The 25,161-nt window shown below is 46.2% G+C and overlaps 1 protein-coding gene and 1 long non-coding RNA gene across 2 annotated transcripts; both read right to left on the reverse strand.

The window, feature by feature from the left end:
• Positions 1 to 25,088, reverse strand: AASDHPPT (aminoadipate-semialdehyde dehydrogenase-phosphopantetheinyl transferase). The gene is made up of 6 exons (XM_027051984.2): positions 24,819 to 25,088; positions 22,223 to 22,448; positions 9,869 to 9,990; positions 9,094 to 9,255; positions 3,566 to 3,637; positions 1 to 1,922 (listed from the first exon to the last, which is right to left on the reverse strand). The coding sequence occupies exons 1-6, from the start codon at positions 24,999 to 25,001 to the stop codon at positions 1,758 to 1,760; spliced, it is 930 nt and encodes a 309-aa protein (XP_026907785.1). The 5' UTR covers positions 25,002 to 25,088; the 3' UTR covers positions 1 to 1,757.
• Positions 10,403 to 18,083, reverse strand: LOC113596948 (uncharacterized). The gene is made up of 2 exons (XR_003417761.2): positions 15,494 to 18,083; positions 10,403 to 15,194 (listed from the first exon to the last, which is right to left on the reverse strand). It is a non-coding gene; the product is annotated as an uncharacterized LOC113596948 (long non-coding RNA).
• Positions 25,089 to 25,161: the final 73 nt, after the last annotated feature.

The following is a 25,161-nucleotide window of genomic DNA, read 5'->3' on the forward strand; positions in this document are numbered from 1 at the left end:
TTCACTGACGTTATTTGCTTTATTATCATGACAAGACAGATGACAGGTTTTCATATCACTATTACATTCATGCTAAGGGACAACAAGATTTCCTATTTTATATGTTACTTGATCTTTTAAAAACACATTATTTGCTCTGCTTGGAGTATTCGGGCATGCTTCATAAAATAAAAAATTACAAAACATTCCAGTTGTGTTTTTTACTAAGCAAATTATCTAATTTTATGCAATTTACACACAATTATTAATTTTAGTAACAAAAACAACAGAATTCTTTCACTTGTTGATATCCCACAATAACAAGACTTAAAGTCCCCAAGACATGCACTACAGCTGTGTAACAGATTCTGTCATCGACGTGATGGTCTTGGCATCTTCTAGATTTTGTTCCACTTTAAGTGCTAATTCACTGAATTAAAACAGGCAAAGATTATGAACAACTGGTTCAGAAGAAAGGAATAAACACAGCTAGTAACAACAATAATGTATCAATCTCATTTGTAATAAAATACAAATTTAAAAACAAGACACCATTTCTCACTTATATTGGCAAAGATCAAATGAAAAAAAACAGAGAATTTGTACAGCTGACCAGGGAGAACGGGGGTGGGGTGGGCGGGGGGGTAGGCGGAGGGGTGGTCTCACATGTAACATTAGCTGGAAGTAGAAACCACACGGCCTTTTCTTCTCAAAGTTCTAGAACTGTTTAAGCCTTGTGAACCACTTCCAGAAATGCTCTTAAGGACGAGAAGCATGTTACTCAACATGTGGTCACAAGGACACTCACTACACCAGTGTTCATAGTAAACAGCACACACGGACACAACGTCCAGCATGGGAAGGGGTGCACATGGTGCGAACCAGACCTTCCCTGTGATGGCAGGTGGCCGGGCGCCCTCGATGCCACGTCCCCACCCTCGCCGGGCTCCCTACCGCGGGTCTACTCCCCACAGAGGCCATTAACATCAGGGGTCCGATCTGAGTCAAGAGAAGCTGGGGGGAAACATTGTGGGGTCTGTTGGGAAGTTCTCTTCACGGATGACAATGAGACTGAGAGGAGAAATGGCCTTTCCTGCCTTTTAGACCCAGTCCTATGAAGATGTGAGGCTCACGTTACGGGAGCAGCTCTTTCCATGAGGGACGGGAGCCCCAGGCAGAACCGATAACCCGAGGCTGAGGTTACGGGCACCTTGGAACCGTGTGCCAATTCGGATGATAAAAGCCCCGGGGCTACTTGGATATTGTTACCTCTGGTCACGACTTCAGCGCCAGTTAAGCCACAGATGCAGACTAATGAACAGGAGATATACAGTTAAGCCAATAAAAAAATTACAAAACACTATGTTTCCATGAAAAAAAGAAAGTGGATTAATATGGATTCATTTGCCAAGAACAGGGTCTGGAAAGAAACTTCAGCTTTTAGGAATCATTATCTCTGAAGCATAAAAATTTACATATTCCCTTTCTCCATATTCGATTTTCTACTTTGTTCTACAATAAGCACCTATCACTGTAAGATTCTGCTCCTTTTTCTACTCCTTTTGTCAATCCAGTACGATTTGGGAAAGAAGAGGTAAACGTGTGTTCTAGGGAATTAGCTTGAACTGAGAACCTGGTGTTTTTAATAGGAAAAGTGGTTTGCTTTTATAAAAACGGGTTTTTGAAATAAAATTGGATACTATCAGGCATTTATTGTTTTAGTGAATACAGAAGATTACAAACAGTTTTCATTTTCCTTTGTTACTTGGGGAATCCTATCATGATTTTGTACCATTCCGTATTGGAATTTCTTCTGTGAAACAAAAACAGTCCCAAAACGAAGGATCTTCAGGGGTCATAGGAACAGCAGATGATATTAAATCATTAAAAGTGAGGACACTAAACTGCCTCGGAGTTGGTTTAGAATCATCTTGAGCTGGAACCTAAAAGGGAAAAAAAGAGATTACCTCACTGTTTTACTGCATGTGAATCTTATGATCAATTTCATAATTAGGGAAATGGGAAATAAGACCAAATTATTCATGTCAGTAATATTAAACTGCAACACAGCAGGATTTCTAGGTAACTGCAATTACTCCTTATGTTACTGTTGTCAGTATAACAAGTTAAAAGAACGTAATTCTTGAACCTTTTTGGTACCTAACTGTGGTATATGTTTAAAATGTAGATTTCTAAGCCACACATCCAAAAATTCTCATAGAGGAGTTAAAAGGATCCCAAAAGATGAGTTAAAAGGATCCCCAAAATATGTAACTTTTCAAAAGCAGGTAGGTTTTTCTGATAGAGAACCACAATGCAAACTTGTGAGGAACACTCTAAGGGACAGATGTGACAAAATTCCCATGACCACACAAGAGATGCAACACTTCTATAGGAAATGATCACTCAACACTAACCTGAAACTACATCTTATATTCTCAGATACAGCCCTTGTTCGCAACTCAGCCCAGGGTGGACCTTCTTCAACATCAAGAAGATCCACCAATTGGTGCCACCTCTCACAACAGGTTAAATGGCGGACGCGGGCCTGGAAGCCAGCCACCAGGTCAGGGGCCTGTCAGGCTCCCTGCAGTGCCACAACAAGGAGGCAGCACGTGTCCACAAGTGACACAAGTATAAAGCTCTATACAAACAAGAGAGTTGCAGAGTGTAAAGCTGAGACTAAATCACACGAGGACAAGTAACCAAGGCCAGAATATCTTCAGATAAGAGGGGTCAATTTTAACATCCTGTCCCCTTTTAATTAAAGTATCTAAGAAGACTTTTAATCCTTTGATAATTTATCAAGAGTACTGTCTGTGCATCGAGCTATTTTCCAGCAGTAACGACACGTATCTACTGATCACGCTACAGTGTCTCACGTGGATTCCTGAGAAAGAAGGACACGCATATAGCTCCAATTATTACAACATGACCAGGATTCCTTACAAATATATTCCCGCAGAATCACAACTGTGTACATGGAGGCTGAGGGCCCTTGACCTGAAGGGTGTTTTGGTTTGTTTCACTTTCTTCACTCAACAACTCAGCACAGAAAAAAGAACAGACCGTGGCAGGAAGAACAGAGACCAGTGTCCCATAGCAGCGTGACACAGGGCCTCACACGTGTTTGGCCCTGTCACTTTGGGAATCATTTGGGGGATTACTACAGAAGGTGGAGGGGTTCCATCCGACAGATAATGCCATCACTCAACACCCTCCACTAAACCTTTACATTCAACCCAGCTCCAGTTCATGGGGAAGAAACCAGTGGTAAGATGCCTGGGACAGTGATTATCTTGAATTTCTACCAACATATAAGCACTAGGACAATACTAGCGACATTTTTTTTTGTAATATTCACGAATGTGAAAAAAATAGATAACATGCTTTATAAAAATTACTGTGAAATTCCAGGATCTTAAAGATTTGATCATGTAAAACTCTTCTAAATCTATGATCTTAAAAAACAAACACACACCTCTAACAGGATATAAACCCAATGACTGCTTCTATTCAATAAAGAACACATTCAACAAGGATTCATGCTTTTTAGAAAGAAGTAAGAGAAATCTTAAAATCTTACCCCCTGACGTCTAGATCCATCCGGTTTCCTCAGAGCGACTGCCACAAAATGGTGCTCATCTATTTTGCTTTCCTGAAAAATAAAAGGTAGTGGATAACATATTACTGAAAGTGCAAACGCAGATACACTTCTGTTTCCATTTTTAAATCTCCGTCTCCCTGTCTCTCTACACACACGCACACACATATATTCCCTCGCCTCCCTTGAGCCATTTAAGAAGTCACACAGATCGTGGCCCCTGACTTGTAAATACTTCAATATGTATTTGCTAATAGGGATATTCTCTTATTCTCTTATACAACCACACTAGCTAATAGCTTCAGTAAACTGACGTTCAAAGAATACTTAAATCGACTACCTATAATCCAATTTTTGTGAATTAATCCAATAATGTCCTCCCAGCATTTTCCCCTTCCAAAACCAGAGCTCATCCAGGATCAACTGCTGCTTCCAGCTGTCATGTCTTGATAACAAGATGGATTATTGTATCTAGAAGCACATCTGGGTCCTCATCAGCCCTCACAGGTGACATTTCAAGTGTATATGTAAAAAATCAGACTGCAACACTGGTTTATAAGCATTCAGGTAACTAAATAGTACAGCCCCTGGAAACTCAGTGGAAATTCATAGCTAAGACTTAAAGAACACACTGTTTATTGTTTTCTGTTTTCCTCTGTGTCTGAAGCAACAGGGAAGGGGGTTTAGAATAGATATCGAGGCAGTTACCTCAATTCCCAACTACTAAAACCATAGAGGCACTGGGTGGTTCATCGGTTAAGCATCTGACTCTTGATCTAGGCTCATGTCATGATCTCATGGTTCATGGGATTGAACCCTGCCCGTGTCAAGCTCTGCAGCACGGAGACTGCTTGGGACTCTCTCTCTTCCCCTCCCATACTCTCTCGCAAAATAAACTTAAAAAAAGAAAAATTAAAACCTCCAAAACTATTAAAATTTTCAATGAAAAGACACCTAAGACATTCCTTCATAAGGTATCATTTGAAATGGAAACTATAATCAGAAATAGTATCCTCTTCATATCTTCACACCAAATGAGCAGAAAACAAAAAAAGAAAGAAATCCAGTAAGGACAGATATATTAAAAGAAGAAAAAAATATAACCAGCTAAATGTCAGAAGATTTAACTAAAAACAAGCCCACGATATCCATTATTATGAACAAAATTACGCTTGTTGATATATGGTCTTCCACTGCTCACACTAAATATGCTGACAGCATGAGCATCGTAAATGCAGGCAGGTTTCAGCTGTCACTACTTTGGGAAAATCTCTCAGATCATGGGCTCTGTGGTGTCCGTATCTGAGGGGAACATCAGAGGGAACTGTGGGCCGTCCACTAGAATGCCAGGATGCCCCGCTCATTACTCACATTATCTCATCATCAGCCACAATTCAGTGAGACTGATTTCACCATAAAGCTTCGTCCTCTCTACTCAGACCTCATCAGCAACAGGTAAATATGGCATCTGACACGGCAGATATAAAGAAACCAATTCACGAGGAACAACTCATTGAACCCACATGAGAAGCCCTGTGTGGTGAGCTCTGCACTAAATCCTTCTTGCCAAGAACAGTGCACGATTAAGAATCAGGTGAAAAAGGAAATGAAACCAGCAACTTACTACTGACACGAGTTCATTCAATGCTACTGAACTAAAGATTGAAGTTTAACTTCCAAGACTTTCTAAATTTTCAAGATTTTAACTTTATAAATTTTATCCATAAAATTATTGTAAATACCAGAATTTCCCTATAATCTCTGACAAACCAAAAGGGAGCAAGAATATTTTATCCTTTTAGTGTTAGATTACAAACATTAATCTGCTTCAGCAAGTCTGCATGTTATTTTCTTAGTACTTACCCATCTTAGGAACAAAGAAAAACAGTTTAAGCTGTAACTTGAAACGCTCACATTTTATCATTTTTTCCCCAGTGGCCTAGCACTGAAAATGTATCTCATCAATATTACGATTTCTACCTTTGTAAGTACTTTCCCTTCAATGCAAAGAATTACTATTCCATGTAACCTCCTCATCTGGAACTTTTTGGTGGCAACCTTCCTAACAGCAACTGGCTGTGAAAACTGAGAGCCTATAGAATAGGACATTCCTCTTGACAGAAGAGCTCGTATTTTCTCTTGACAATTATTCTTCCAGGTGCGAGGTACAATACTCAGGGAAGTGGAAAGCCCTTGGCATTCGTTATAGTAAATCACGGTCTATAAATTAGACACCAAAGCTGTCAGTGCCCCTGCCCTCAGCAAGCACCGAGGAGGTAAAACAAGGGGCCGAGAGATGATGAGGTGCGATGCGTGATGTCACAAGGAAGGAAAAAAGCACAGTCGTACAGGAAATCAGGAGAAGGCAATGGAATTGGGCTTCAATTGTCAAAGGAGAAGCGGGAAGAATGGAGGGGGAGGTGGTCTTGGAAAAATGAGAATAGAAGATTGGGGGACACTGGAGGAACGGACAGCAATCTGCAAGGTGGTAACAGGGTGGAGGAAATGGGAGCTGATGGCCCGAGGCTGAAGGGCAAGCAAGCAGGAGCCCAGCAGTCTCTGGTCCTCTTGTCCAGATGCTGTTCCAGGTGGTTCTGCATCTGTGCCCTCCCTGGGGCTCCCAGCTCCCACCGCACAGCCACGCTCTCCCCTCACATGTCTTCAGACACTGAGCAGGTGTTCTGTAAACCTGCTTTGTGGTCTTTGGATTTTCACTTCCTTCTGAGTCCTCAGGGAAGCCAATGTCCCTGTTCCTCTAGGGGCAGAATTTCACTGTGTCCCTGGCAGGATGGCCCTGCCCTCTAGCTGTGCCCGAACGAGGATAATGTCCTGGGCCTACGGCACCATCACCTGGGCTTTCCAGACCGATACCTGGAGTTGAGGCCGGTACCTGTACGCATCCCTCACTCTAGTGTCCTACAGGCAATCTTTGGTTATTTTTTAATGATTTTATTTTTAAGTAACCTCTGTATCCACCGCGGGGACTGAATCCACAACCGCAAGACCGATTGGCATGCTCCCCGCATGGAGCCGGCCAGGCGCCCCCAGACTTGCTTTTAAATCTGTGTCCAGAAATGGGGCTTTTTCCAGCGTAGCTAGTTAGTCCTCACACTATGAGGAAGAAAACGCAGGGGTGTGAGTAGCTCACACTTGTTCACGGCTGCACACGGTCATGAGTAAAACCTGTAAGCCTCCCACACACACTATCCTGTTTCCAGCCCAAACAACACTATTTCTCAGAATGGTGTGGATTGTTAAGTCGTGCTTTTTTGTACAAGTGACCTGCAACTCAAACACCCGACCTTATTCACTATGTCAGCAGCTGTGATGCGGTGAACACTTTCTCACCACACCCCCGCCCTTGGATCCAGAACTTCTGGCCATCCTGGTCATTCTTCCTTGGTCTCTTCCACTCCACCTTCAACTGTCAGCATCCTTAGGACTGTCCTGCGCCTCTCTCCTCTCTCTTAAGCAATTTTACAGCTGCCACTTTAAATCCCGCCTGTGTGATGAGGACTGCCCCCGCCAACCGAGCCCCTGTTCTGTTCACCGGACGCCTTCATGTGGGTGTCTCTCTGGCTCCTCAGGCTTAACATCCCTTCTCTTCTCTCGTGTGCGGCACCTCTCAAGATGGTCCTAGGAGTCACAGAAGTGTTCGTGCCTCTTTCACTTACTCACAGCATCACAGACAGCACTGGGTCTTCAATTACCTACCCGATCTTATCCCAACTTCATACCTGCTAAGCTTCCTGGAGAACACCAGTCAACAGCTCCTATCTTATCCATTCGTCGTTAACTCCTTCCTCTGTACCAAGCCTCCCTGCACACCATTCCGGTGATGACACCAGGAACAGCCACATTACACATGGCTGCCGGGCTCTCCACACAACAAGCTGGACCCATCCCAGGAGTCCACCTGGCACCAGTGACCGGTCAGGAGGTAAGCACCTGGCCCAAGCCAGGCCGGGGAGTCCCTCTCCAGGTCTTTCCGGGCTGAAAACACAAAGGCAGTTCACCAAGATCTGAGCTGCAAACTGCTATGTGCAGAAGTGGAGGGAGCCCCATTTCCTGCCACACGGAACAGAGAAGTAAAGAAAGCTGGTGTGAAGAATGACAGGCAAGGGCAGGAGTAGAGAAAGGCAAAAGTGAACGATAAGATTTCTGAGTCTCCTAGTCTCCAATTCTGGCTGATTGTGGGGCCCAGTTACAGGAATCACTCTAACAGCCCATGAGGCTGTATCTCTGGCTTCAATGGGCTTGTGTTGGTTTCTGTCTCCAGCAAGCAAGACCTGCTGGTGCCAGAGACCAAATACAGAAAGAGGCCTGTACGCTCACTCAAATGTCCTCATCACAGCCACAGTGGCTCCCTTTGGCTGTTCACACACTAAAAGCTCTTCTTATTCCAGAGCGGCTTCTCTGCTTCTCCCTTCCCATTTTACTTACCTCACTAGGACTTATCTTTCCAGGATCAGCTTAAATGTTACACGCTCACATGGTGTCCCGGACCTCCCCTGCAGGGCACCATGCTCACACCCGGGGTCCCTGACCCCCCCTGCAGAGCACCGCGCTCATACAGTGTCCCTAACCACCCCTGCTGGGCACCGTGCTCACACCCAAGGTCCCTGATGCCCCCCTGTAGGGCACCGCACTCACACCCAGGGTCCTTGACCCTCCTCTGCAGGACACCGAGCTCACACCCAGGGTCCCTGACCCCCCCCCTCCCACAGGGCACCACACGCATACAGTGTCCCTAACCGCCCCTGCAGGGCACCGTGCTCATACCCAAGGTCCCTGACGCCCCCCTGCAGGGCACCGTGCTCACACCCAGGGTCCCTGACCCCCCCCTGCAGGGACCACGCTCACACCCGGGGTCCCTGATGCCCCCCTGTAGGGCACCGCACTCACACCCAGGGTCCCTGACCCTCCTCTGCAGGACACCGAATTCACACCCAGGGTCCCTGACCACCCCCCCAATAGGGCACCACGCTCACACCTGGGGTCCCTGACCACCCCCGGCAGGGCACCGCGCTCACACCTGGGGTCCCTGACCTCCCCCACAGGGCACCACGCTCACAAATGGGGTCCCTGACCCCCCCCCCGCAGAGCACCGCGCTCATACCATGTCCCTAACCGCCCCTGCAGGGCACCGCGCTCACACCCAAGGTCCCTGACGCCCCCCTGCAGGGCACCACGCTCACACCCAGGGTCCCTGACCCTCCTCTGCAGGACACCGAGCTCACACCCAGGGTCCCTGACGTCCCCCTACAGGGCACCAAGCTCACACCCAGGGTCCCTGACCGCCCCCCCCCCCCACAGGGAACCACACTCACACCTGGGGTCCCTGACCTCCCCTGCAGGACACTGCGCTCACAACCAGGGTCCCTGACCCAGCCCTGCAGGGCACCAACAATGATTCCTGTCGTGCCCACTTTCATCGAGTAGCCTCCCCTAATTAATCTCAGACATGCACAAAATAAAGAAATTCTTACAGCAAGTGATAAGTTTTTTACCTCAAATGCCCATTCTTTTTCTTCTTCCCCATCTAGGAACAAACGTGTTTCTTTATAAACTTGGCCTATATCGAGATTTAATGGGGATATATCGAATTCAAGCCGTTGCAATTCAAATCCTAGGCCAACACCAAGGGCTTTTATGAAGCTTTCTTTCAGGGCCTAAAATACAGAACAATTTTCTCTTAGCAGTGCATTCAGCGGGTAAAATCTCCATAAACTCTACAGGCCCAACACATCTGGATTGTTAGCTCTGTGCTACATGGTGACTCCAAGTTATTATCATTACTTTTACCCTTGCACTAGCACAGACACAAACCAGACATGGGATCACACAGTCAATCATCTGATTCCCTGGGCCTCCGCTCTGGGTGTAACAGCACCTCCCTCACAGCCCTGTCATGACCGTTAAATTAACTCACGAAGGGCATGTTTTCTGCCATATAGGGAATATTACAGTAGTGTTAAATAAGGCCTCGTGTGTACGAGTTCCTTTGAAAAAGAAAACATTAAACATTGTGAGAAATGTCTTGTTTGAGCTTTAAGAGCAAGTACCTTCTAACTGACCACTGAATATACATTCCATTTTCTTAACTGTCATTAAGATTTAATTATGCCGCAAAAAAAAAAAAATCACAAAGTTCCCAACAATCACCCGTTTGTTTTAAACACCGTAGGAACTCCCCTAGCAACCAAAGGACTTTGATGCCGATTTTTAGTAAAGACAATGAGTCATCATGGGCTTTTAACTCTCAAAATTAGAAAGAAATTATACCCAATTCCTATAAAACATATCCAGTTGAGTCCATTCATCATTAAAGCTTCTGATGGTTTCCCATTCTTTGTTGGTAAACTTTCTTTTCATAATATGAAAGAATTCTGGAATTGAACCACGACCTGTCAATTGAAGAAATACACAATTAAAAACAGACAGTGACAAGCAGAGGTTAGCCCAGGAACACAAGGGTAGTTATAGAAATAGTGAAATTCTGTGATTAAATAACAATGGGAAAAAACCAACACACAGTTGTATTGATAGATGCTTTCCGAAAATCTGATACAATTTACCAGCCAAATGTGGTATAAATTCTAAATAACATGGAGGAAAAGAACTAGATGTGGTGGAGTATCAGAAATCTACAACAAACACTCTTAAAAAAGAGCTCTATTCCTCTGGGGTTTACATTTTTTACTTTGTTATAGAACAGGAAAAAAAGAGCAATTCCTTTACTGTAAGTTTTTGAGAACTGCTAGAAAGCTGAGGGTTTATTTTTTTAATTTTTTTTCATGTTTCTTTATTTTTGAGAGAGAGAGATACAGAGACAGAGACAGAGACAGAGCAGGAGAGGTGGAGGGGCAGAAAGAGAAGGAGACACAGAATCCGAAGCAGACTCCAGGCTCTGAGCGGTCAGCGCAGAGCCTGACTTGGGGCTCGAACTTAAGGAGTGAGAGATCATGACCTGAGGTGAAGTCAGACCCTTAACTGACTGAGCCACCCAGGTGCCCCGAGGGTTTTTTTTTAAGTTTTATTTTGGGAGAAAGAAAGCCCAAGAGGAGATGGGCAGAGAGGTAGAGAGAGGGAAAGAGAATCCCAACCAAAGCAGGCTCTGTGCTGTCAGCACAGAGCCCGACGCGGGGCTGGATCTCACAACTGTGAGATCATGTTCTGAGCTGAAATCAAGAGTTGGACGTTCAACAGACTGAGCCATCCAGGCACTCCTGTTCTTCTGTTTTTTTCTAAGTTACCACTTTGGAAAACTACTTTACACTTCTTTCCTTCACAGGAATGATTTCTGAACATGTTTTCTTATTTGACTTTTCCAAATGAAAACAGATGCTAATTTCTGCCTTTTCACGGATGCTACTGTGAAGTAAGCTTTTTTTCAAAAAAACTGAGATACACCCCTAGAGCCTCTGTTCCACAGACAATAAAATATCACAGAGAATTCTGAACATAAATAACAAATGATTCAAGGAATCTGATTCTCAGAATTGAGAGCTGAGACACAAATTAAAAATACAAGATATGTCTCTCATATTTTTCCAAAACAGAACTATGTGCTTATCTATCGTTACCACTAGACAGGATGTTTCTGTATTTGTTTATTGATTCTGCAAATAGGTCAACTGTAAATACTACACAAATGTGTACAGAACTAACGGTCACACATGGGTCAGTCATGGTGCCTGGCCTCCCACACAGCCAGCCTGGAGAGCCCATCAGAGCCTGGCCCCGGACAGAAGGCCCACAAACGTTCACCACGTGGATAAACGAAATGAACCGTCATTTGGTCCATTACTGCCCCATGCCCTGCTGTCCCGTGTCCTTAGTTCACGACTACAGTTCCTCGCGGAGCACGGCTTCCTCTTCGTGGCCGTCCCTTTGCAGACTGTGTTAACTCCGACTCACAGCTCTAGAACACCCAGCTCTAAAATCCGACATTCCCACTGGCTACAAGTCCTCCAGTGACAGCCACCAGCACACGCTCTGTGGGTTAGAGGCCTGTCTGGAGACCAGAAGTTGAATCCCCTGCTTCACGCGTTATTGGCATTTCACCGCTAACCTCACTCTAGAAACTCCCCAGTACTGCACACTGGAATGCTATGGACTGCGTCTCCACAGGGAGCTTACAGCCGGTCCTACAGCAACCAAGGATCGTTCCCATAGTGATCTCAAGGGTAGAAAGTATCAAAAATCAGTTAATCCACAGAACTGTTCACGATCCCCCACCATTCCTATTTCAGCAGACTTAAGAGTGTCCTCCTTAGCCAGGAGATACTTCCGATGATCCTGTGGGGAGTGATATGTGGTCCTTTACAGATCAAGACAGAGACTCTCATTTACTTTCAAGTTCAACAGACTCATTTAATCCAACTATCTTCTCCTTGGCACTCTGTTCTCAAGAAAAATACATTTCAATAGTTTACGAGTTCAATTAGTGTTTACTGTTTGTGTTGTTCACATTGCTAAAATACTGTTACTTCCTAAAAGCAGCCCCGCAGACCTATCAAGTCATTTCACGTAACAGCACTGAAATATTAGCTGATCTTGGAGTCCCAGGGGAGGGGGATCCCTCTGATGGTCCCGTGCTTCATTCTCCCAACACCTCCCTCAAGGCTCCTACTAAACACAGTCTCCTTAGAAAGCAAGCAGCACTAGCACATGGCGTGGCTTGAGAAATGACACTCGAAAGTGACAATAAATCTGGAGAATTTAAACACGGGGAGCACTATATCTAGGTAAATCATCAACTGCTTCCTCTTGAACACGTTCTGGCACAGTGCAAACACGAACAGTGGGGAAAACAGCTACCTTGGATGTGGTGACCACACTGTATATTTTGAGAACTGTAGCTTTAATGGAACACTGCCCCAAATGCCACAGTTAAAAATATATGCCTATTGTCATCTATAATGTCATTTTGTTTGCTGGTTTCTTCATAACCTTCAAAAAACCCTCTAATTTTTTAACTAAATAAGATGGGGTAATCAAGACAAAAAAGATTAAATATGCATGCTAATAAAAAATGAACTGATAAAGCCCTCTGATTTTTTAACTAAGTAATATGGGGCAATCAAGAGAAAAAATATGCATGCTAATAAAAACAAAATGATGGAACATAAAAAGCAATCTAGCACAATCACTGAAAGCAATCACAAACTGATTATGTACAGCTAAAAAAGTACCCAATATGAGGGCGTTTTCATATACTTTTGAGAGCATCTTATCCATTCCACAAAATAAGAGCTGTGACAGCAAGAAGAAAAGAGTATTTTCTAATTATTTGGCCAAAGCACAAGAGCGCCACAGTGTGGCACTATGGTGGAAATACACAGTGGGTGAGTCCTCTGCTAGGTAGTTTACCTAGGAAATTGGAATTCGCGGCAGGGGGAGAAAAATCAGTAGGAAATACCAGAACAGTACATTTGTCCCTCAAACGATCTGAAGGCAGCATAATTATCAAACATATAATCTGGCAAACCACCTAATAATACCATCACGTATTCATGTTTCCTGTGAGTCAGATTTAATCATCCCACCACATGCTGAAGGGGATAGGTAAGGAAGATGAAGTGACTGAAAAACAAAACCACTAACCACATTTACGGAAACCAGATTACCTCTCTTGTTGCTTAGCCTTTAGGAAAAGCAGTGTTACGTACTAAGCTTCATAATGATCAACTAATCGAGACCACGGACCAACTGGTAGGTTGACTAAACATTCAGTAATAACCCACAACAAAGAGTTCATACAAACACCTCAAGCTGCTATTGCAAACCTACAAAAAGAAATCCCACTAGTACCAGAACCTCAAAGCCCACCTACGTCAATCTGTCCCCCAATGTCACCAATGTGTTCACCATCCTTAAAAGGGATCTGTTACTTTAAGGAGGGGTTGAGCCCTGTCCATCTGTGTGCTTCGAAATAGTGAAATTTAGCTTTTGATCAAAAGTCCAATTAGAAATTCCAGTAGTGCCATTTTTTGGATTACATATATTCTTGCTTCCACAGGAGCGGGGAAGGGACAGACTTCTATTCTAGACTTTGAGCCCGTATGTGCACAGTGATGATGGACTTGTGTGGGAATTTACCGAGGCACAAACCCAGAATAAAGCAACAATGTATGAGGCCCTCAGGTGCGTTTCACAAATCCTGACAAAGGAGCTCTGTTAGAGCAGGAGAGCACAGACTGAGATGCAGGCACCTGGGCTGGACACCCCCACTCAGGCAGTCCTGAACCCCAGCAGCTCGTAGTGCCTATATAAATGCCCTCATCAACACATGTGGCAAGAAACAGGCCTGGAGAGCAAGAACGGAACTCAGGGGCTGCAAATGTGTAATCTTTCAGGAAGAGGGCAGGACGCCCTGAAGGCAGGTAGAGGGGCCAGAGGGTGGGGGAGGCCCCAGGACCAGGAAACAGAGCAGGAGACACGGACTATTCTCAGGCCTCGAAACCATACAAAGTTTGCCCTGTTGGCTTTTCCACCTGCTTGGGGCCCAAGGCCTCCCTTTCCCACTTTACCCTCCTGAAATGGGAAAGTCTACCCTGTGCCTATTCCCCCAAGGTGTTACAGAAGCAGATGGTTTCTTTTCTAGCTTAACAGGTTCACAGGAGAGTGAGGAATTCTGTCCCGCCATGGAACATACCCAGCCTCACCTGTACCTGAGTTAGATCATCCACATGATGAGACGTCGAAGCTTTGGAGCTGATGATACTCAGAAGAGATGCTGGAGTCAGAGTGAATGCTGGAACAAGCTAAGGCTCGGAGAGGCTGGGACGGGATGAATTTATTTTGTACGTGGGAAAGAGATACATTTATGGGGGAAGGTGGAGGATGGACCATACTGGGTTGAACAGCATCTCCCAAAATTCATGGCCACGCAGAACCTCAGGGGTAGTCTGGAGATGGAATCACGTTAGGATGAGGTCACAGTGGATTAGGACAGGCCCTGTATCCAGTGACGGAGAAACACTCAGGCACAGAGAGAATCTAGGAAGATGCAGGTGGTACCGAGGTGGCCAAGCCAGAAGCCAAGGGCGGCCAAGGGCAGCCAAGGGCGGCCAGGAAACCAGGAAGAGGCAACGAGGGGTTCTCCCTAGAGCGTCAGAGGAGCACGGCCCTGTCGACTCTGACTGGTGGCCTTGAGGACATCACAACCCTCTGGGGTCTAACACAGGAGTGCGTAGTGGCCGCTCTGGAGCCCCGGGACACCAGGGCACAGGCACACGACGCACGTCACGTGTGCAGACGCACCCACACTCCAGACAGCTTCGGCGCCCGCGAGTCAGACGCTCACGTCAGGGCACCATCGCCTCTGTGCCGACAGTCCTTTCAACCTCGGTAGTTCCAAAGCTTCCAACAAGGCAGAGCGGGGGAGATTACGGAACACACGTGTAAAGGGCCCCAATGACTCAGTTCCTCACAAATGGGGCGCTGGTGTCGTGCACACTGTTACTGCTCTTCTGCGAGGCACGGCACTGCATCCCCTGTGCATTCACCACGTCTGCGCGGTTTTCCTGTCGCTACTTCAGCAGTTCGCACGTTAACAGGGTTAACCTCTGTCCGTCGTATGTGCCACAAATGTATTTCCTGGTTTCTGAGAGAAGATTTAATATGAAACCGATCACGTCTGCGGACTTGGTTTCCTCTGACCTTTCTAGCTTCACAGGCATCCTGCTTCCACAAGTCTGAGAGAGTACACAATTCCACTGTGTTCTAGCAATAGTCATGAAAACCTAACTCTAACTTTGTTCTCTAGTGTAACACAAGGGTCTAAGGCTTTCTCATGACTTCCATTGTTAAAAAAAAGGGACGGGTTACGGACTTCCTCACTGCTGGATCTGTAAACTATACCAAGTACAGGGATCCCCAAACATTAATACGACTGACATTCACCTGAGAAACCAGCTGTGCTCTCAGAGATTCTGGTCCAGTAGGTCTGGGGGCGTTTCAAGGAATCTGCATTTTGAGGAGCAGCCTGGCTGATTTTAGTATCCTGACCACCATTTTAAAACCATCACTGTACAGACATCTGAGTGGCTCAGTCAGTTAAGCGTCCGACTTCAGCTCAGGCTACGATCTCTCGGTCCACGAGCTCGAGGCCCACATTAGGTCTGTGCTGATAGCTCAGAGCCTGGAGTCTTCCTCACATTCTGTGCCTCCCTCTCTCTCTCAAAAATAAATAGTAAATAAAACATTAAAAAAACAAAACAAAACCCACTACTCTATGCATATAACCGCCACCACCTCAGAGCTAACCTTTGTTAAGTATGCAATCATTCCAGGCACTGTCCATGTCTATGCCTTCAACTATCCAGCTTTGGTGGTAGAACTGTTTAGCCATTAGGATATAAATCATCACATACACACAAATTGTAGAAGAATTAAAGATTTAAACATAAAAATAAAATTGTAATTTTATTTTTTAAGTTTATTTAGAGACAGATAGCATGAGTGGTAGAGGGGCAGAAAGAGAGAGAGAGAAAGAAAGAACAAACCAAGCAGGCTCCCTGCTGTCAGCACAGAGCCTGACCCGGGGCTCAAACCCACAAACCCTGAGATCATGACCTCAGCCAAAACCAAGAGTCTGACACCCAACTGACTTAGCCACCCAGATGCCCCTAAAACTGCAATTTTAGAAAATCTAGTGGACTCCACCCTATGGGCAGAGAATATCTTATATCAATTTAATTATTTTTTCCAAATAAGACAGAATTCAGAATTTATCAATCAAAAGATAGATGTATTTAATTAAAAAAAATATAATTCATATGGCCAAAAATATAACTAAATTTAAAAGGTAAATAATAATACAATGGGCAAAATACAACAAATTTGGTCAATAAACTATTAGTATCCACAATATATAAAGAAGTTTTATGCAATGATTAGAAAGTACTGATAAGCAGTTTATACAAATCACAAATTTGAGTAGTCGATAAGCTATTGCTCTAGTGATGAGAATAATGCACCATTTAATCAATAATCTTTGCCCATTGAACTATTATTTTGTGTAGACACCGGGCTCTCACTGTTAACTGTCAGTTTTCTATTCTTGTGTTTACAATGCTTAACAAACTCGTAGGAAATGGTAAAGCCAGTCCCCTCTCGCTGTATTTTTCATATGCTTAGACATGAATTCCTCCATGAAAACCTTAAGTTCATTTAACCCCATTCTGCAGAATGCTTCACATACTTTGTACCTGTAAAACCTTAAACAGGAATCAGTACAATCTAGCACAGACAGGCCACATATTACAGACTACGTAGGTGGGCTTTGGATCCTGGGTACAAATCCATGTTCTACTTTTTTTTTTTTTTAATGTTTATTTTTGAGAGAGAAACAGAGCGTGAACAGGGGAGGGGCAGAAAGAGCGGGAGACAAAGACTCTGAAGCAGACTCCAGGCTCTGAGCTGTCAGCACAGAGCCCTACACAGGGCTTGAACTCACGAACTGCGAGATCATGACCTGGGCCATAGTTGGACGCTTAACAGACTGAGCCACCCAGGCGCCCCTCCATGATCTACTTTTTAGCTGTCACCTAGGGCCGGGGTCTTACTCTAGTCTCTAAATTAAAAATAGCACTTGGTCCTAGGCATCAAAAGACGAAGTAAGATAACACATCCACGGCTCTAACACACATAGAAGCATCAGCACAGAGGAAGGTGCCCCACAGCCAGCCCCAGCCTGTAACTGGGAAGGGGATATTCCCTGCTGGGAAGACCTGGTTTTCCAGGGAGGAGGTCGGAGTACAGAAGGAAGTGTGACTTATTTCAGCTACCTGCTTCCATGTGTCCAGGCTGAAATAAGACAAACGTGGTCAGTAAGCACCCCTGCAGAACGCGGGTCCAGGAGAGCGGGAGCCCGGATGTGGGAATGACTGTGAAAGTAACCTCAGGAGCAAGCAGGTGAGACCTGGATGGGAGCGGAGTGGAGGCAGTGGAGACAAAGGAGGGCGAGGAAGACAACTCAACGGGAGGAAATGCTTGTAACCACAACTCACTGACCAGGACAGTTTCTCTTGTAACGTTTTCCACCATGGATGTGTTCTCACTTTCTCATTTGTAACAAACACATTTAGCCAAGCCTAGGACTCCTCTCATTTGCACATGTGATAAATATTCACCGAGCACCTGCAAGGTGGCTGCACCCTCGGCTAAGTATGGGGTGCACTGGAGCAAAGCCGCAAGAAGCCACAATCCCCAACCTCATCTAATGAGGAAGGACAGACGACAGTCCAGGAGTTAGGCTGTCAGGACAAATGAGAAGGGCCACACAGAGGAAAAGAAGGCCAGTCAGTGGCCAGAAAAGTCTCTTCGAAGGAGGAACTGACCAGTGCCGTGGCTCAGTCGGTTGAGCATCTGACTTCGGCTCAGGTCATAATCTCACGGTTCAGGGGTTCGAGCCCTGCATCGGGCTCCGTGCTGACAACTCAGAGTCTGGAGCCTGCTTCGGATTCTGTGTCTCACTCTCTCTCTCCCTCTCTCTCTCTCTCTCTCTCCTCCTCCCCTGTTCGTTCTCAGTCTCCCTCTTTCAAAAAATAAATACACGTTAAAAAAAAAAATTGAAGGAGGAACTGACTACCTCTCACGCTCCAGGTCTCAGGTACTCAGGAAAAGAGAGGACAGGAAGAAAGATCAGCGTTTCTGCAAGGACGCAGAGCAGTTTGCTACTCGAAGCAATGAAAGACAAGGACAGCAGCTAGAAGAGAGAGGTACCAACAAGAAGGACACAGGGTCGTGAGAAGGGGACTGGATTTTATTCAGAACCAACCCAAGAGTTTCGAGACAACTGCTGTAGGCATTTTTAAAGACCGCTGCGCTCCATACAGAGACCTGTACCGACAGCACAAAAGCGGGACGCAGTCAGGAAGCTATTACAGCTGCACGGGGAGCAGTACGGTGGAAGGACACAGGAAGACCAGACCACCCTCCTACCTCATAGTCCCACCGGGCACTTTACACTCACTGTGCTCAATTTATGTAGCAGCCGTTCTAGACAGCAGTGCCTTGAGTCATTTCTAAGCTATTAAATTAGTACCAAATCTCAAAACATCGAGTCATTTTGTCCTGACAATTACTATCCAGCTAAGTTTATAATAAAAATGGGAACCTGAAAATGTAAAATCATGGGAAAAACTTATTTTGGTCTTTTCCCAAATCTAAATAATAATTTTGATACTGTATATCTTGTCTTGTTTTGTAACTGTGGGAACACGACTAAAAAATTCATAGAACTGTATTTTCTTTTATACTCATTAACCACAAAAGGCTTTGATGCTAGATAAAAATTAGAAAATGAAGGAAAAACCAATTTCCCAATCTGGGGCGGCAAATTATCACGAGGACCCACAGAACACCTGTCCCCAGGAGTTAGAAATGTGCTGCGCTGACTCATTACCCATCCTGGGGTCCCCGGCACCTTATAAGCCCTCCTGTCTGGACATTTAACTAAACAATTATTTCCTGAGGGCCAGCTCTGCACCAGCTCTTTTCTCCAAGAAGCAGAGAACACAGCAGCAGCTGCCACATCCCCCTCCAGCTGTGGGCATCTGGCTAGAAGACCCCCCCCCGCAAGGCTGCCTGGGTCCAGCAGTTACTCCCTAGTGCCCTACCAGCAGCGACGGGAGCCCTGGGAGAGGGAGGGACTTTTAGCCAGCAGAAATGGCTAACAAGTTCCTACATGATGCTTCCCTGCAGACAGGAACAGAACACAAAATGGAATGGAGTTTTTCCACACACCAAGGATGCCCCAACAGCTGACTCCGACCTGGAAGACAATCTGGTAACAATGTCCGCCACAAAGTTATGCTTCTGCTGCCGGCCTGGGTTGTGCCCTCCATCACTCAGCAACCTTGGGGAACGTGCCTTGCTCGGCTATCACTTATTCTGATAAGCAGAGCAATTCAAATGAGTCCCCACTGCAGTAGAACAGTCTACTTCCCTCTCTCACTGAGTGATAAACTGTCCATTCACACTTGAGAACCAGCGCAGTGACCGGAAAACCGCTCCTCCCCAGTTAGGAGATACAGCAAGAGCTTTTTGGCAATGAAGCAAAGAAGAGTTAAGGTCTAGACACTGTGATTAGCCAAATAAGATCAATAAAAAAAGTTGTATGTGTATGGTGGGGAAGGTGTCCTAATAAAATAGGAAACTGAATTTTCAGTTTTTGCTCATTTAACTTTTTAATTATTAAAAGTTTTAATTAGTGGGGCACCTGGGTGGCTCAGTCGGTTAAAGGACTTCAGCTCAGGTCACGATCTCACGGTCTGTGAGTTCGAGCCCGATATCGGGCTCTGTGCTGACAGCTCAGAGCCTGGAGCCTGCTTCTGATTCTGTGTCTCCCTCTCTCTCTGCCCCTCCCCCACTCATGCTCTGTCTCTCTCTGTCTCAAAAAAAAAAAACAAAAACATTTTTAAAAAAATTTCAATTAGTAGTTACTTATTTATCCAGTATTGACCATCAGCCAATATTGTCCCCAGGAAGCCAACTGGTAGTAAGATCTATCTCACAGGCAAAGTTGCAAGGCGGCCGTGAGCCCTAGTGGCCAGCATTCTTGTGTCATTGTGCACACTGCATTCAAAGGACCAGTGGCCTCTCAAATAATTTCTGACTTTTGGAATAAGGACAAAAGGAAGCTATGAAAGCACATGGGCTCGTTCCCATGCTCGCCACATCTCCTTTTTAGCAGTGGCTTTTCCGAATAAGCTCTCTGTGATGCTCCTGCAAACCAGATGCTGTCCTGGGAAAAACACACATGTGCATATTCACACAAAACATGGTGAACGATTTTAGGACATTAAGAAAAAAAATGCCTCGGGATGCCTGGGTGGCTCGGTGGGTTAAGCGTCGACTCCAGCTCAGGTCATGATCTCGCGGTTCCTGAGTTTGAGACCCACGCTGGGCTCAGAGCCTGCAGGCTGCTTCAGATTCCGTGTCTCCCTCTCTGTCGGCCCCTCCCCACTTGCATTCTCTCTCTCTCAAAAATAAATACACATTAAAAAGAAAATTTTTTTTTGATGCCTTGATGTTTATCCAGGAATTTTTAGGCCAAGAATCTCCATTGTCACTAGTAGAGCCTCCTTTGCAAATCTGAGAAGAGCGTGGGCGAGGAGAAAAGCAGGTGGTGGCAATGAGAGGTGAAGGAACACCCCGACAGCAACCGTGAGCAATGAGACTCACAGCCACACTCTGAAGGCCTCCAGCCAAGACACAAAGTACTTCTTCATGCACCTGGCAAAGAGCGAGCTAACGATGTTATGACCTGAACTAGGCAGGTGCTAAGAGATATGACAGCAGCCAGCCTCGGACATAGCTCACAGTTCCTGCTCTCATGTGGATCTGAGGACCAAGAGAAAGACCATCAATTACCCTGACAAATAATTATAAACGGAGATATGTAGTGGAATGAAGGAAATATATTTTAGGAGGGCTCACGACAAAAGAACCGACCTATGACTGTGGCTCACAGAGGTGTCCCTAGTAAGGCTGAGGTGACAGCTAACCGGTACAGAAGTCATCTCTGCAGAGATGGAGGCAGGGGATAAAGTTAACACAAATCTTCCAGAGTAAGGGCAACAGAAGGAAAGACTGTGGTGGAGAAAGTGTGGAGATGAGGAAATTACACCATGAAATTAGGAAAATGTTTTTCTCTTATTAACACCTTTCTTCTTAGCCTGTTACTTACCTCCTCATAAAAATAGCGTATTGATGCTGGGGTGGTTGGAACAATTAAAATGGACAATATAAATATGGCACTTAATAAAACGTGCTGGCTTATAGTAAGTGCTCACTAAATGTTACAGGTGATGAAAACTACAGAGCAGTTAAGAGAACCTGTGCTCTAGTAAAACTACCTGAATACTCAACCCCACAGTCAATGTAAGCAGTTCCTACGGTCACCAATTACCAATACCTAACGCAAAATATAAGCAACTTAAATATTTTAATAATGGCTTGCTCTTAATTTTCGCTCATGTAAATGTGCTACAAAGAGCTGTAATTAAAATATTCCAGAAATACAGGTCATCTCCACTATAGGACTATAGTATACTTCACCAAGGAGATGTTTTTGTTTTTTTTCTTTTTTTTCTTTTTTTTAAGCAAAACAAGTTACTCGTGAATTCTGGAAAATACCTGAATGAAACGAAGTTCTTACAATATAATTACTATGTTTTCTAACTAGAATGCCATTCGAAATGGACTGTTCATGGAGTTCATTTCGGTTTAACATTATTTAAATAATACAAAAAGCTACTGAAAAACCGTTCTTTAGAAAAGTTAACAATCTTCAAAAACAGTTCGAAATGTATTCTTATTTAACAAGCTAGGGTATAATCCAAGAAGGAAACCTTTGTTATTTTCATTTTGCCTCTAGGGAAAGCATTACACGCGTGCTCAACTCAGAGAACCTTTCCTTTCCACAGACGTTTGCGGATATTCACAGAAAAAGGGAAGTATACCCTTTTCAGATACATGTTCTCTCAGCTACAGCACCTTTGACTACTGAGCACATTTTTCCTAAACTTAAAGATCTGTAATACACCTCCTGGCCCGAGTCTTCGGACAGATAAGAACTGAGAACACAAGACTGGTAACTTGTGCACTGCAAAAATGCAACATTACCTGGAAAACTAGTCTTCATTACATCAATTCCAACTTGTAGCTCAGGTTCAGCAGCGAGCACAGCATAGTCCCCTTGATGAGAGATGTTAAAGTTGAAATTGGGGTAAGGATTCAAGGAGTCTTTCGCAAGAACTGGTTTTCCCTTTGCAGTTCTCTGCAAACGAATATTATTCCAAGGGATATTCAATTTCTCTGCAACTAATTTCCTCATCATCAGACGACCCGCCTGTTAAGTAAGCAAAACACACAGTATGTATTGATGTGTACTAAAGATTCAAATACGCTGCGTGTAACAAAGTCCATTTTTGTGGTTTCTAAAATATATTCATTTTTAGGTGTTCAAAAGTACGGAAGTACTAAACATACTGCGTTAAGACTTCAGCAATGCTTAAGAAGCTAGAAGAAAAGGTCAAAGTCTCTCCTGTCAACAAGTAACCAATGTTCAGATTCGGCACCCTTCTGGTCTTTTCACGACGTGTCTAAATAAATATGTGTTCATTCAGCTATGCTTTTGCTATCTATCTCATATATGAGATCCTACTCTAAGCGGGCCTGCACCATCCATAAGGTTTATAACGTGCAAGTGCTGGGAATTATTTCATGTCTGTACACATGGATCCAGTCTGTACCCTTTTAACTGTAGCATAGTACTTCATACTCTCAAGGTCCTCCTCTTGATGGACTACTCCCCTATTACCGGACATTTAGGCTGGCTCTAGTTTAGCTATTATAAACAATCTCCCAAGGAACCACCCTGTTGTTCCTACATCTTTCTGCCTATGTCCAAGTACATGCAGACCCTACAGACACATCACTCAGCTACAATAATTAACAAGTCAGGGACACCTGGGTGGCTCAGCAGGTTATGCGCCTGACTCTTGATTTCAGTTCAGGTCATCATCTCAAGATTGGTGAGATCAAGCCCCATGGTGGGCTCTGTGCTGACAGCATGGGAGTCTACCTCTCCCTATCTCGGCCCCTCCCCCATTCTCTGTCTCTCTCAACACACACACACAATTAGCAATGCATGACTTACTTCACATATACCTCATACCTCTCCCAGTGTCCCACGTCTTTAATTAGTAAATAAATTACTAAAACCACACAAAAATACCCAAAGATATGAAGTAACAAAACATATGATATTTTATAAAATACCTTTCAAGTATTTTCCCCTTCCATTCTAACAATGATTTTTAAAACTCACAACACTCTGCATTATGGTTTCTTACAAATTATAAAAAAAAGTTTTAAAAAAATTCACCAATATGCCTTCCGAACATTATCAATTAGCCCACCTTCTAAAGGAAAAGGCGTTTCCATACAGAGGCATTTTCAAGAACTGGCGGTCTTTAAAGTGATGGTAACTACAAGCTACTTCAAAATGCTGTCTACAGAAGAGATAATTTCCAAATGCAACTTTCCATATGTTGCTTAAAAATATATCACTAAAATAAGTAATTCCGTTTAAACTATCGTTCCCCAAGGTACAGAGTCAGTACGGGGGTATGCCTAAGACGGCCCCTCCCCGTGGCTCGGCCCACCCCTCCCTGCGGCCCGGGCCTTCTCTTTTCGGTCCAGGACCCCTCCCCTGAGCCCAAGAACCCTCCCCAGTATTCGGCCCTCCTCCTCGCCGCTCAAGACCTCTCCTGGGGCTCAGTCCCCCCTCTTCGCGGCCCAGGAACCCTCCTCGGGACTGTGCCCACCCACATCCCCGCGGCCCAGGTCCCCTCCCTGGGGCTCGGCCCATCCCTCCCCGCGATCCAGGTTCCCTCCCCGGGCTCAGCTCCCCGTCTCCGCGGCCCAGGACTCCTCCTCGGGACTCGCCCCCACTCCCCGCGGCCCGGGGCCCTTCCCCGCGATCCAGGAACTCTCCCCGGAGCCCAAGTCCCCTCCCCGCGGCCCAGGCCTCCTCCCCGGGGCTCGGCCTCCCCTCCCCGCGGCACAGGTCCCCTTGCCAAGACTCGGCCCTCCTCCTGGCGGCCCAGGACCCCTACCCGGGACCTTGGGCCCCCTCCCCAGGGCTCGACCCACCCCTCCCCACGGCCCGGGCCCCCTCCCCGCGGTCCAGGAACCCTCCCTGCAGCCCAGGTCCCTTCGCCAGGACTCGGCCCATCCCCCTCCCCGCAGCCCAGGCCCCCTCCCTCAGGCCCAGGACCCCCTTCCCGGGACTCGCCCCCCTGCCCGCGTCCTGGGCCCACTCTCCGAGGCCTCGAGGCTGGCCTAGGCCTTCCCCAGCTGGGCGGCGTGCAGAGCTAAACAAAGTGGGGCCATCAGGGATTCCGAGGGCCTACCGCGCGCAGACCTTCTCAGGATGTGGAGACTGGAGCATCCCACCGGCAGGTGCACGACCCGCGCGGAGGTAAGATGAAGATCTGACAACCCCGGACGTGCATGATGCAGACCCCTCGCCGTGGGGCGGGCGGCGGCGTCGACCCCAGCATCACCGCCCCCGCGGCCGCGCGGCTCCCACGGGGTAGGGGCTGTCCTCGCCGAGGCCCGGCCGCCCGGCCCGCACGTATAGGCCGGCCAGGGAGACCCACGACCCCCGGCGGCTGCTGCCCTGGCCCTTCCACCCCCCGCAAACCTGTAGTACCATGGCTGCTTTGGCGTCCCGGGCGAAGACGAACTGGCCGATGCGCTCCTTCTCCTCGGGCTGGATCGACCGCACCGCCAGCAGCCACTCGGCGCGGCTCGGCAGCCAGGTGCCGCACGAAAAGGCCCAACGCACGCCCTCCATCGCAGGCACCGAAGAGCACCGCCGCGCGGGCGAGCCCATGCACGGAGAAAGGACCCCGCAACCGCCCCGGGCCCAGGTGGCGTGGACGCAGGCCTGGCCCCACCCCCTTCGCACCGGCGTCAGGAGGAAGGAGGCGGGCGCCGCCGACGTGCGCGCGCAGCCCCGCCCACCAGGGGGCTTTCGCTTTTCCCCGGCCGCG

This window comes from Acinonyx jubatus, chromosome D1, assembly GCF_027475565.1.
Source record: "Acinonyx jubatus isolate Ajub_Pintada_27869175 chromosome D1, VMU_Ajub_asm_v1.0, whole genome shotgun sequence".
In the NCBI taxonomy this organism is placed as follows: Eukaryota; Metazoa; Chordata; class Mammalia; order Carnivora; family Felidae; genus Acinonyx; species Acinonyx jubatus.

Coding starts and splice junctions, on each gene's coding strand:
- AASDHPPT (XM_027051984.2), bottom strand. CDS start 25,001: ATGGGCTCGCCCGCGCGGCGGTGCTCTTCGGTGCCTGCGATGGAGGGC. Junction 9,991..22,222: donor AATGAAGACTAGTTTTCCAG/GTAATGTTGCAT, acceptor TTCAATTGACAG/GTCGTGGTTCAATTCCAGAA. Junction 9,256..9,868: donor ATATGTTTTATAGGAATTGG/GTATAATTTCTT, acceptor TCTGTATTTTAG/GCCCTGAAAGAAAGCTTCAT.